The following is an 11,854-nucleotide window of genomic DNA, read 5'->3' on the forward strand; positions in this document are numbered from 1 at the left end:
TCACGACAACTCATTTTTATTCCTTATTTTCCTCTGAGGGTACAGCGTGAGGCACATTGTCACCCTGGGTCTGGTTCCCACTGCATAAGGCTGGTGGGCAGGGCCCTACCTGCTCCTCTTCTCTGCACTGGAGGTGACAAGGACTTATACCATGAGGGACCCCAGGGCTGACCCAGCGGAGCCCAGGATGATTTTGGATGACAAGGACAGTCCAGCTGCTCCTGGGAAAAAAGCAGAGGGTGAGCAGGGAGGGACCAGCAGGCAGGGACATCTCTGTGGGACAGGACGATGGGGTTGGAGATTCTAGCACCTCTTAAGGGGCCTGAGGCCCAGGCACCCTACCCAGTACCCACCTTGGTTTCCCCGAATCCTTGGATCTCTGTTTTGGGAGGGTTGCTGCAGGCAGCCACCCAGTGGCATGAATTCCAGGGGTTAAACCATGAGCTGGAAGCTGCCTCACTCCCCAGGGAAGGAGGTTGAGCCCCAGGTAGGTGGAGATGCTCCAAGTAACCCAGCAACCCACTTTGGGCAGAGTCCACCTGAACCTGCATGCACCCCAGGCTGGGGTTCCTTCCCTGCCTCCTACGTCTCCCACAGAGAAACCCAGAGACAGGGCATGGAGGGTGGGACTGAGGCACAGTGAGATGAAAGATCACTGGGCTGAGGGTCTGGGCTAGCCCCTCTGAGGCTCCTGCCCTCCTTGTAGCCTCAAGGACACTCACCCACAGACTGCAGAGTAGCCACGAGGCTACCGGCGGCAACCCCACCTCCATTGGCGATGGCAGCTGTTGACATCATCTTGGCTGCCAAAGATGAGGCTGTGATTCCTGCCCCGGTGAAGCCTACAGCGCCCAGCACCACCGGCACGGCACTCACAGCCACGGCTGTTCAGGGAGAGGAGCTAGGTCAAGGTGACACTCAAAGGAACAGACTACCTTCCCCCCACACTCCACACCGTTGCTCAAGCTTGGAGGACCTCAAGAGGGTGGAGAAGAGGGTGTACTTGGAACTTGGGAAGAGACTATGAGCCTGGCCAGTAGGAGAGGCTGTGGGGTCACTGGGGACAGGGCTCTGGGCCCAGCTTTGGTCTGCAGCAGGACCTTCCTCGGCAAAGCCATTTGCCTTCTGGGTCTCGGTTTCTGCACTAGGAAGATGCAGCAGCCGGGACGCGGCCCACAAGCTTCTTGTCTTTGCTGAGGAAATCTGTGATACAGTCGATCTTACCCTCCAAGGGGCCTAGCGTGAGCAAGGAGCTCATCCCAAGCTCTGTGCGAACCCCAGTGAACCCCAATTCGAGGGCTCCATGGCATTACCACAGGGCTGTAGGAAGATACTGGACAGGGTCACTGAGCCAATGGCCTTTCTTTAACGCCCTGCCTGTTCCGATTCTATACTGGCCTCAGGATAATCCTTGGTGGGCAATACTGGCCCATATGTCAGAGGAGGAAACGGGAGCTCAGGGGAATTCAAAGACATGTCCAAGGCCACACAGCCAATGCTCTACAAAGAGGAAATGGGGTTCCTGCCAGGGCTGTGTCCACACCAGAGTTGCCATGACCCTCCTTGTTTCAAGACCCGTTTCTCATTTCCAGTCCCTTGCTCCTTGCTCATCTCCATCTCCTTCCCTACCATCTACGTGAGGCCTGGGGCAAATGTGGCCAAGCACAAGGCCAGTTACTCCCCAAATCCCAGCGACAGTGACTCAAGTCCCTTCCCTAAAGAGGCTTACCTCCTCCAATCACTGCTGCAGCAGACTTGGCTGGAAACCAAAAGAATGTCGTGTGAGTAGAGCCACGCTGGCCTCCCTTCCACACCCCAAGCTCATGACCCACCTACGGGGAGGAGGCTGACCCCATGCTCCCCCCCCCCACCCCCCGCTTCACTCAGAGACCTGGGATTTCCAAGAAAGGGGCTTCATTGCCCTGGGCTTGGTGGGCATCGCTGGGGAGTCTGACTGCAGGGGCAAAAGATCGGTCCTCAGTGAGTGTGCACTCCTGGCCTGCAGTTATCTGGAGACAAGGTTTGAGGTCCTTGTGCCCAAAAACTCAGTCATCAGTTACAATTTGGGTTTGGTTTGGTTTGGTTTGATCTGTCTGCTGATTGGTTGGGGGCTTGTGGGAAGACCAGAAGTTATCCTTTTCTTTCTCTCCGCCTTCCAAGACATGTTTGGTTGGTTAAAACCGAAAACAGAATGAAAGCAAACAAAACCCAAGTGAACCGCTGCCACATTCCTTCCCCGAGAAGGTGGACTTCTTTGCCAAGTAATTTAGGGCGTGGCCATTTGAAAGGGGCAAGGTGAGACGAAGGGGGTGGGGGTCATGCTCTCTGAGCCAGCATGTCAGTTCATCTGAAATTGGGTCACTGTTTGCTTAGTGGGGAGTTATAAAAGCTCCTAAGACAGCAATCCCTCTTCATAGAGAACGTGCTTCAGACACACTGTTGGGCTAAAGTCAGGCAAGCACTGTCCAATGCTAGAATGCTACTTGACAGTCACGCCCGAATGAGTCAAATGAATGCTGCTGATTCTTCAGGGCCCGACTTGTTGCCCCCTCCTCCAGGAAGCCCCCCAGATCCTCCCAATCAGAATTCATCCTTACTCCCCTGGGGCTGGAGTCACTCAAAACACTGAATCATACTACCCTGGCTGGTGTAGCTCAGTGGATTGAGCACGGGCCTGTGAAGCAAGGGGTCGGTGGTTTGATTCCCAGTCAGGGCACAGGCCTGGGTTGCAGGCCAGGTCCCCAGTAGGGGACACATAAGCGGCAACCACACATTGATGTTTCTGTCCCATTCTTTCTCCTTCCTGTCTCCTCTCTCTAAAAATAAATAAATAAAAGATTTTAAAAAATGTTTTTAAAAAAACAAAACACTGAGTCATACTGAGGTGTGCGTGGGCCTGACTCCCTAACTCTGTGGCTCCCTGGGGAGCAGGTAGAGGTCTTGGTCTGCTGCCATCTAGTGGCCAGGGCTGCAATCTTTGGGGCTTGTCGGGGGCCAGGAGTTCTAAAGACAGCAAGACGGGGAGCAGTGAGCTCAGCCAGCTCCCCAGGGAAACAGCCTTGAGGTGACAATGAACAAGTAACAAGAGAGGGGCATGTAAACCAAAACTGAATGGTCAGAGGGGCCCCCTGGGTGGGCTGTGAACCAGAGACTCCAGAATCAAAAGTCTGCTTAGCATGTACTTGCTGCTTCACATCATTGCTTGGCAAGCGAGCAATGCCAGGCTGGCCGGCGGCTTGGTGTTCAGAGGTTCCAAGGTCAGAAGGCCAGATTTGACAACCCGCCTGCTGGCGGGCCCCAAGGTCACCTAGGGGTGGGGAGGCTGGCCTGTTCCTCTGGGCTGTTCGAAACCTGCTGTGCCCTGAGGCCTCCTCTCAAGGCCTGGCCACATTTCCTTGCTACTGCAGTTCCAAGCTGCCTGACCCTCCCTGCCCACCCAAGGCCCCTGCACAACGGTGTCTGCAAGTGCAAATAAGGGACGTTATCCTCCTCTGGGGTTGTTATGAGGACTAAACCAACTGATAAATGTCCACTGCTAAGCCTAGTGACCAGGACTTCACAGCACTTTGAGAAAAATCTAGATGTTTTCGTATCTATCATCTGCTGAGGAGGGATCTGTGTTTCCAACAAACAGGAGGGATTGTTTGCTGTGGCCCAGGCCCTAATTTTCCAGTCACACTTCTGTGCACTCAGTGGGGGGCCCTCGGAAGGTGTCTGCTACCCAAAGCCAGTTACCTCCAAGTGGGTAAGCAGTCAGGGCCTCGGCAGGGAATTCCAGTAGGGAGGAGACATGCAGTGTCCCCAGCAAGGATTCCATGGCGGAAGCAGCTGAGTCCAGGACAGCATCGGATGAGGCAGCCGAGCCCAGGACAGCACCAGCTGAGTCCAGGACAGCATCGGATGAGACAGCCGAGCCCAGGACAGCACCAGCTGAGTCCAGGACAGCATCGGATGAGGCAGCCGAGCCCAGGACAGCACCAGCTGAGTCCAGGACAGCATCGGATGAGGCAGCCGAGGCCAGGACAGCACCGGACGAGGCAGCCGAGCCCAGGACAGCACTGGATGGCAGGACGAGCCCTGGGGCGGGAAGGTCACAGAGTGGGCACACCGGGGCCTGACGTCAGGCTGTGGCCAGGGCCCTGTTCCCTCCCCCCATTCTGCACGCTGCTATTTGTGCTGGTGGGGGAGGAGAGAAAGAAGGCAGTGGTGGTGGGTACACATCCGATCACTTTGCAGCAGCGGGAGGGAGGGCTGGGGAGGCTCGCCTGGTAACATGGACAGATGTCAAAATCTTAGTTTTTCGTGCAAAGAGAAGCAACAGAATGAGATAGACAACACACTATTCTGTAAGTAAAAGAAGACATGCAAACAGAAGATACCCATTTCGCAAGAATATGTATGAAAAACAGATACACACTAACATTAGAAAGGCTGACTTTGGGGGTGGGGCTGGGCACAAAAGAGAAGATAAACAGCAAACTGAAGAAACAAAACCCAGGAGGGTGCTCCCATGAACTAACACAGAAAATGGGACCAAACGGAAGAGTTTGTTACAATTGAGGCTCTGGATCCGAGCCCAACATTAAAACTGCTGCCAAGGGACAATGTGGGCACATAGGCAAAACGCTAAAAGCAGTGAACTCTCTCTGGTGGTGAATCCAGGGGCAACGAGGGCCAGGGAGCCGGAGCCAGGCAAGGTCCCCGCAGTCTGGGGGGTAGGACAGGGAGTGGACCTCTTGAGCTCCCGCCCTGCTGGGTCCTGCCTCCCTCTGGCCCTCCTCTTAGAAAGAGCCAGGATAGATGCCCAGGGCAGGGCAGGGCAGGGCAGGGGAGAGAGGCTGCAGGTGAGGAAGCTACCCTCTCTGTCCCTGCAGGTCCCTGAGCAGAGCTCTCCCCGTGCCCCCTGTCTCCAGCCACCTCTTCAAACCCCCACCAGCCCTCCCAGGAGCACTCACCCACTGACTTGAGTCCAGCCAGGACACTGCCCGAGACTGCCCCGCTGGCTTTGGCCAGGTTCGCTGCAGACATTACCTTGGCGAGGGAGGAGGCTAGGATGGCTTCCATGGCACACAGGGCAATGAACACCCAGCGGAGGCAAACCTGCATGAAGGGTGGAGCTCTGACGGGGGTGGGGAAGCTGCCTGTTGCCCTGCCCCTCCCCCACCCCCTGGCCACCTCCAAAGGCATCCCAGTGGAGGATAGAGAAGCTTCTCTTGGAGCTTGTGGGGCAGCAGGTCTGGAAAGGGTCCAGGTGTGGGAACTGGGGTTATGAAAGGACCTCATTGTGGGAGGTGGATTTTATTTCCCGAGGAGGGCTGCTTCCTTCCTCCTGGAAATGCCAGCGTCAACTCCTTAGACACTCCTAGAACTCCCTAAATCTCTGCATTGCAACTTAGAATGTCCCCGAGTAAGTACCAGACCCCTTTTCCAGGTTACTCTGGGTCCCTGCCCCGATGCAAGCTCCTCACTAATACAGTGATGAAGAAGAGAGCCCTCTGTTCCTTTCACAAATGAGAGGACAGGGTCTGGCACGGAGAGTGAGTGATTCGTCCAAGGGCCAGCTGCTTCCAAGGCCCGGGCTTGGAGTGGCTCTGATCCGGTTCCCCCGAAACCTCACCGGTCTCTTCCCCCTGCCTATCTCACCCCCAACCCAGGAATGGACCAGGCTTTTTGTCCCCAGAGTCCCAGAGCCCAGAGGCCAGTGGGGGCTGGAGTTCCTTCCCCCCAGAGACCCACTTTCTCTGACAGCAGAGGCCCTGATGAGAAACAGAACAACGTTCTGTGAGCGGACCCCCAGGGGTACCCCTCCACGCCTTGAGCCCACCACCACCCCAAGCTGGGGGCCACGGGAAAGAGCAGCCCCTGCCAGCCCCCCACCCCCACTCCGGTGTCTTACCCAGAGGGAAGGATTTTCTGGAGTGTGAACTGAGCCCCCGTGCCTGTGTTTGGACAACACCCTGGAGGCGTGGCTCTGGACGTCTGGAGCAGCTCTGCCCCTAGAGGTACAAGCCACAAATGCAATAGGTTTCGTTTAATAGGAAACTGAAACTACATTTATTTTACAAGAAACTGAAACTACAGCCATATTGTCCTCCTTTCTCAGTCAACAGAAAATTCTAGTTATAGGGATAGAACCTGGCCACTGTATCCACCACCACTCTATCGGTTAGTGGAAGACACGTTGTCATTTAAATTGGGGATGGAGTGTCCTCTCTGCATGATAAAGATCATATGAAATCTGATCCAAGTTATATTGTGAAAAGATAAATATTAACTTTTTTTAAAATATATTTTATTGATTATGCCATTACAGTTGTTCTATTCCCCCCTTCATTCCCCTCCACCCGCACCCTCCCTCCCCCACCATTCTCCCCCCCTTAGTTTACAACCATGTGTCTCAAGTTCTTTAGATTCTATATTTCCCCCACTATTCTCGCCCTCCCCCCTATCTATTTTCTACCTACCATCTATGCTATTTTCTGTGCCTTCTCCCCCCTTCTCCTCCTCCCACCCCCCTGTTTCTAACCCTCCATGTGTTCTTCATTTCTATGGTTCCACTCCTGATCTAGCTGTCCTCTTGGTTTGCTTTTGTTTTAGGTGTGGTTGTTAATACCTGTGTGTTTGCTGTCCTTTCACTGTTCATATTATTCATCATCTTTTCCTTATATAAGTCCCTTTAGCATTTCATATAATAAGGGCTTGGTGATGATGAACTCCTTGAACTTGACCTTATCTGAGAAGCACTTAATCTGTCCTTCCATCCTAAATGAAAGTTTTGCTGGATAAAGCAATCTTGGCTGTAGGTCTTTGAATTTCATAACTTGGAATACTTCTTTCCAGCCCCTTCTTGCCTGTAAGGTCCCTTTTGAGAAATCCGCTGACAGTCTGATGGGTACTCCTTTGTAGGTGACTGTCCCCTTATCCCTTGCTGCTTCTAGGATTCTCTCCTTCATTTTAGTCTTGGCTAATGTAATTATGATGTGCCTTGGTGTGTTTCTTCTTGGTTCCAACTTCTTTGGGACTCTCTGAGCTTCCTGGATTTCCTGGAAGTCTATTTCCTTTGCCAGACTGGGGAAGTTCTCCTTTATTATTTGTTCAAATACATTTTCCACTCATGGCTGTTTCTTTCCCCCTTCTGGTACTCCTATAATCTGGATGTTGGAACGTTTAAAGATGTCTTGGAGGTTCCTAAGCCTCTCCTCATTGTTTTGAATTCTCATTTCTTCATTCCTTTCTGGTTGGATGTTTCGTTCTTCCTTCTGGTCCATTCCATTGATTTGAGTCCCAGTTTCCTTTCCATCACTATTGGTTTCCTGGACATCTCCCTTCATTTCAATTAGTTTAGCCTTCATATGTTCCTCTAATTTGTGACTGTAGTCTACCAATTCTGTGAGCATCCTGATAAATAGTGTCTTAAATTGGGCTTCTGAGAGGCTGGCAATTTCCCGGTCACTTAGGGTTATTGGCTCTGGGACTTTGAGTTCCTCTTGCGCCATCTTTTGGGCTGTTGGTGCCTGTTAAGTAGCCGGATCGGAGCCCTAGGTTTTCACCAGAGCAGGGCAACTCAGTTGCTGGGTTGTGACGTTGTATGTGGGGGCGGGGTCAAAGAGGGACTATGGCTTCCCTCCGCCACCTGCTGCCGAGACCCCCACTGGCACCGCAGCCACCACTGTCACCGGGCCCACGCGTTTCGTTCCACTGCACTCGAGTGTGCCACCGCTGTCGGCCCTCCACCACTGGGCTCGCCCCCTGGGGCCTGCGTGGTCCGTCTCACTGTGCGCGAATGTGCGACCTTGGTCAGTCTGCCCCGCACCCCGACTGGCTTTGGGCTGCCTGAGCGCCTAGCCCCTAGTTCGGGGGACCTGTCCTGCCTGACCCAGCCCCGCTGCTGGTTCCACCTCTCTTACCGTCCCCGTTGAACAGTTCGTAGCTGTCGGACTTTCGTATAATTCCGTGTTCTGGTCTTTGGGTGTGTTCTAGTTCTCCAAAACTTTTGTTGTAGTCAAACTTGGTTGTGGGAGAAGGCACAGTGTTTCCACCTATGCCTCCATCTTGGCGGAAGTCTCGATAAATATTAGCTTCTAATGGAGACAAGCAGGTGGTTTTCAGAATAGCCTTAGTCCGAGGGTGTCCAGCCTTTTGGCATCTCTGGGCCCCCCTGGGAGAAGAGCTGTCTTGGGTCACACGTTAAATACACAAACACTAGTGAAAACCGATGAAACCCCCCAAAAAAAAGGTTTAAGTAAATTTACGATTTCATGTTGAGACGAGGGTTGGACACCCCTATGTCCAGTGGACAGAGTGTTCAGTTATCCCCAAAATCTGTGCTGAAGGCCCACCATGCTAGACAGGAATCTAGGCACTGTGTTAGATAGAGCACAGACCAAACTGTTTCGGGAAGAACTCAGGCCAAACACTGGAGGAAGCGAAGTGGTTCCTTTATTTACGGGCAGACCCAGAGGAGGCAGTCTCCAAATTCTGGGCCCCGATCAGTGGGGAGCAATTGCTTATATTGGGTAAGGGCTGGTCTGTCACTTAGACCATTACTTCTGGTGCGAAAGCAAGAAGCAGCTTACAGAAGCAGGAAGCGAAGCATTATCTCCCAACACACAGGGGCAATCGTTATCTTTGGCACGCAGGGGCAAGCAAGAAACAAAGGAGAAAACAAGCCGTAAACAAGTCATTCCCTGGGTGCTGTGCTATGTTTTAAAATAACTGCCAATTTCCTCTAATAAAACTAGACCGAAATGTGTGTCCTCATGGAGTTTACCGGCTGTAAGGGTGTAAACATAAGATAAGGGGACATAAGATAAGATAAGCTAGGGTACAGTGTGTGGTTTGAAGATGCACTAAAGCAAAGGGAGGCAGAGGAGGAACGTAGGTCCAGGTACAAGAAGGAACACGATGGCAAGGAGCACAGGCATGAGAGGAAGAAGGAGGGGGGCAGGAAGTGATGTCAGAGGGTAACAGGGAGCCAGGCTGTGCCAGGCCTCACAAGCCACTGCCAGGACTGGACCCTGAGCTCTGAGTGAGACGGGAAGCTAGTACAGGCCTGATGCAGACACATGACAAGGTCAGGTTCACTACCACTGCCACGCTGAGAGCAGACTGAAAAGAAATCCCTGTCATTTAATTTAAATACTCAGTATGAGTAGTGCAACCTGTTCTTTTCATTCGTTTCAGCTACACTTGGATGGAGATCTGTAGCCCTGCTCAGGAATCCACACACCTCCCACCAGCTATTTCCAACACCAGTGAGTTTGCTAATTCACAGGGTGAACGTGTGTGTGTGTGTGTGTGTGTGTGTGTGTGGCGTCATCAGTCTCAGCATCTGCGTTTGGGGTTCGAGAGTCCATCCTGATTCTGCAGGGGCGTTCACACAGGGGCTGAGGCTTCCGTCCACTGCCTTCCAGCCCTGCTCCCATGATTTCACACCGTCCTCCTGCTCAAAGACTTTGACCTTGCAACTATCTACCCTCTGTCCTGAACTCCCCAGAACGAGAACTGGGCTTGGCAGTGTTCCTGGAGGGCCTGGCTCGGGTGCTCAAAACAGCTTCATCATCAGGAATCAGGGCCCAAAGTGAGCAGCAGCAAATGACACCGATTTTGGTTTTCTAAGACACCGAAACCACAAACATTTGTCTCCTCTTTTTCCATCAAGGGAAAACCCTCGTTGTTACAGAGATCATTGAGATCAACTTTCTAATCACTTTCTGACCCCCAACTCTCGCCAACTGCCACTGAATTTCTCCGCTGCCCTCTAGCACATTGCTGAAGGAGACGTGTACACCCGCTCCCCTCCCTCTTACCTTATAGGTGCCCTTACAATCTGCCCCGTTTATAATAGGAAATGTTTCCAGGCATCCTGTCATGTGCATATGTTCACAATACACTCTTTCCTATACGTCAGCCGGGCAACTGCTCGGCTAGCTTTCTGCTGAGCAGCTGGGCACCGAGGAATAGACCAGAGTCACACACGGTAACTGTGCCATTCGCTCAGCTTTTATTGAAGGCAGATTCACTCAAAGTAGAATAGCAACACATGTTAACATCCTACCCACACTGACAATCCAGGAACAACACACACATACACACACAGAGCCATCAATGGGGGCTCACAAACCCTAGTCCCAGTGTCTCAGTCTGCAGGTCTGGGAGTCAGCACAGGGGCAAAGGGAGTTGTCAGCGTCTTGTAAGGAAGGGTCTCCGGAGCCGGGTGGGCAGCAGGGCAGGCGAAGTCCCCAGTCCGGCAGGGCAGAGCCTCTGGTGGCCGGTGCCAGCGGAGATCAGCATGGCGTGGAGCAGCACTCTGGTGTCTCAGCAGCGGCCGGGAGCCTGACTCAGTTATACCTTTAAAGTAGTGGACTCCGCCCTTCTGGGTCTCTTGGCACCCTGGAAGGCAAGTGTGGCGTTTCCCCAGGAGCCCATCTGTGGGTGGCCCCACATCTGATCACATGTGCAGCTGCCTTGGGTATGTCTCCTTGCCAGATGTGTCTGCGCTGACTCAGGTGTTTTCCCTCTTGAACCAAAGTGTCATGGCTGACTGGCAGCCTTCCTGACTGACACGAGAGACTCCACTTTAGTTTACACACTTGATCCTGTATTGACTGGACCAATGCCATTTTATTGGTCCTGCTGTCCACACATCCAAAAAGCTACAGGTAATAATGCAGCAAACACTTATTCGCCTCCCACTCAGCTCAAGGACTCAAATGATACGGACAGAATGAACATGACCTGAGAAACCCTTCCAATCTCCTCTCTCTGCCTCCCGCCCCACAGGTAACCCCTCTCCAGAATGTACGGTTAATTATTCCCATGTATGGTTTTATACTTTTACCATGGATAAATGCTAAATGCAGAACTTCCCTGGGAACCACTGAAGATTCATCAGTGTTTCAGCTGAGGTTCAAAGGCAGAGAACAGTAGAATCATGTGCCAAGAACCTCCACTTCCTAACCTTTGCCAAGAGGGTATGATAAGAAACTATACAATTCATTATTAAAAAAATGTACAGGAATTAGGCCCTGGCTAGTGTGGCTCAGTGGACTGAGGACTGGCCTGTGAACCAAAGAGTCACCAGTTCGATTCCTGGTCAGGGCACAGGCTTGGGCTGCAGGTAGGTGATGCATGAGAGGGTAACAAGCCGATTGATGTTTCTCTCATACACCACTGTTTCTCTTCCTCCCTCCCTTCCCCTCTCTCTAAAAATAAATAAATAAAATCTCTAAAAAATAAAAAAGTAGAGGAATTAATTATTGAGTTGAGATTGTAGAGGAAGGGAAGAGAGAGGGAGAAAGAACAAGAGCACCTTGGTGGGCTGTTCTTTCCCAAACTCTGGGGGGGGGAGAGAAAGCAGTCTACCCACCTGGCCCCCACCTGGCCCTCAGCAGGACCCCTTTGGAAAGCTTGACATGAATCCCTTGGAACCTGAGGGAAGCCAGGCATGTGTCTGAGCTGGGCCTATAAAGTCTAAAGGCGGAAGACTGTGCCTTCTAGAGGATGAAGGGAACCCAGGAGGGGTGGACTGTTGGGGAGCAGCCGCCAGGACAGAATCGGAGGTTTCAGCCAGGGAAAGCTCCACCTTGTCAGGACCCTGCAGGTGAGTGACCCCTGCTGTGAGGACACAATAGCCTGCAAAGAAGGTGAGCAGTTCAAACCTCCCCCAGCAGAGGGCGCCACAGACAGACAGCAACATCAGCAGGGTGTCTGGTGCAGGTACTTGCTCTGGGGTTGCCTACATTAAGTATTTTAATTCTCACAACAACCACAGGAAAAGGCACAACTATCCTCATTCTACAGATGCGCTAACAAGTCATGCAGAGGGTTCTCTGGACCCTTTCTCTTCCCCTGA

At 52.5% G+C, this 11,854-nt stretch overlaps 1 protein-coding gene across 1 annotated transcript; it reads right to left on the reverse strand.

The window, feature by feature from the left end:
• LOC118976912 (interferon alpha-inducible protein 27-like protein 2B) lies at nucleotides 1-6,024 on the reverse strand. Its single transcript, XM_037031660.1, has 6 exons — nucleotides 5,897-6,024; nucleotides 4,956-5,100; nucleotides 3,736-4,077; nucleotides 1,730-1,759; nucleotides 723-884; nucleotides 1-221 (listed from the first exon to the last, which is right to left on the reverse strand). The coding sequence occupies exons 2-6, from the start codon at nucleotides 5,062-5,064 to the stop codon at nucleotides 145-147; spliced, it is 720 nt and encodes a 239-aa protein (XP_036887555.1). The 5' UTR covers nucleotides 5,065-5,100; nucleotides 5,897-6,024; the 3' UTR covers nucleotides 1-144.
• Between the last annotated feature and the right edge of the window lie 5,830 nt (nucleotides 6,025-11,854).

The sequence above is a fragment of the Sturnira hondurensis genome, unplaced genomic scaffold, assembly GCF_014824575.4.
Source record: "Sturnira hondurensis isolate 20B ecotype Veracruz unplaced genomic scaffold, ASM1482457v3 Scaffold0021143, whole genome shotgun sequence".
NCBI classification, from domain to species: Eukaryota; Metazoa; Chordata; class Mammalia; order Chiroptera; family Phyllostomidae; genus Sturnira; species Sturnira hondurensis.

Bases quoted from the DNA above. Each gene is read 5' to 3' on its own strand.
- LOC118976912 (XM_037031660.1), bottom strand. From the start codon at position 5,064: ATGGAAGCCATCCTAGCCTCCTCCCTCGCCAAGGTAATGTCTGCAGCG. The intron at 1,760-3,735 runs GTAACTGGCTTT...TTTGGTTTCCAG, and splicing joins GACTGCTTACCCACTTGGAG to CCAAGTCTGCTGCAGCAGTG. The intron at 885-1,729 runs GTAAGCCTCTTT...CTCCCTGAACAG, and splicing joins TGCAGCAGTGATTGGAGGAG to CCGTGGCTGTGAGTGCCGTG.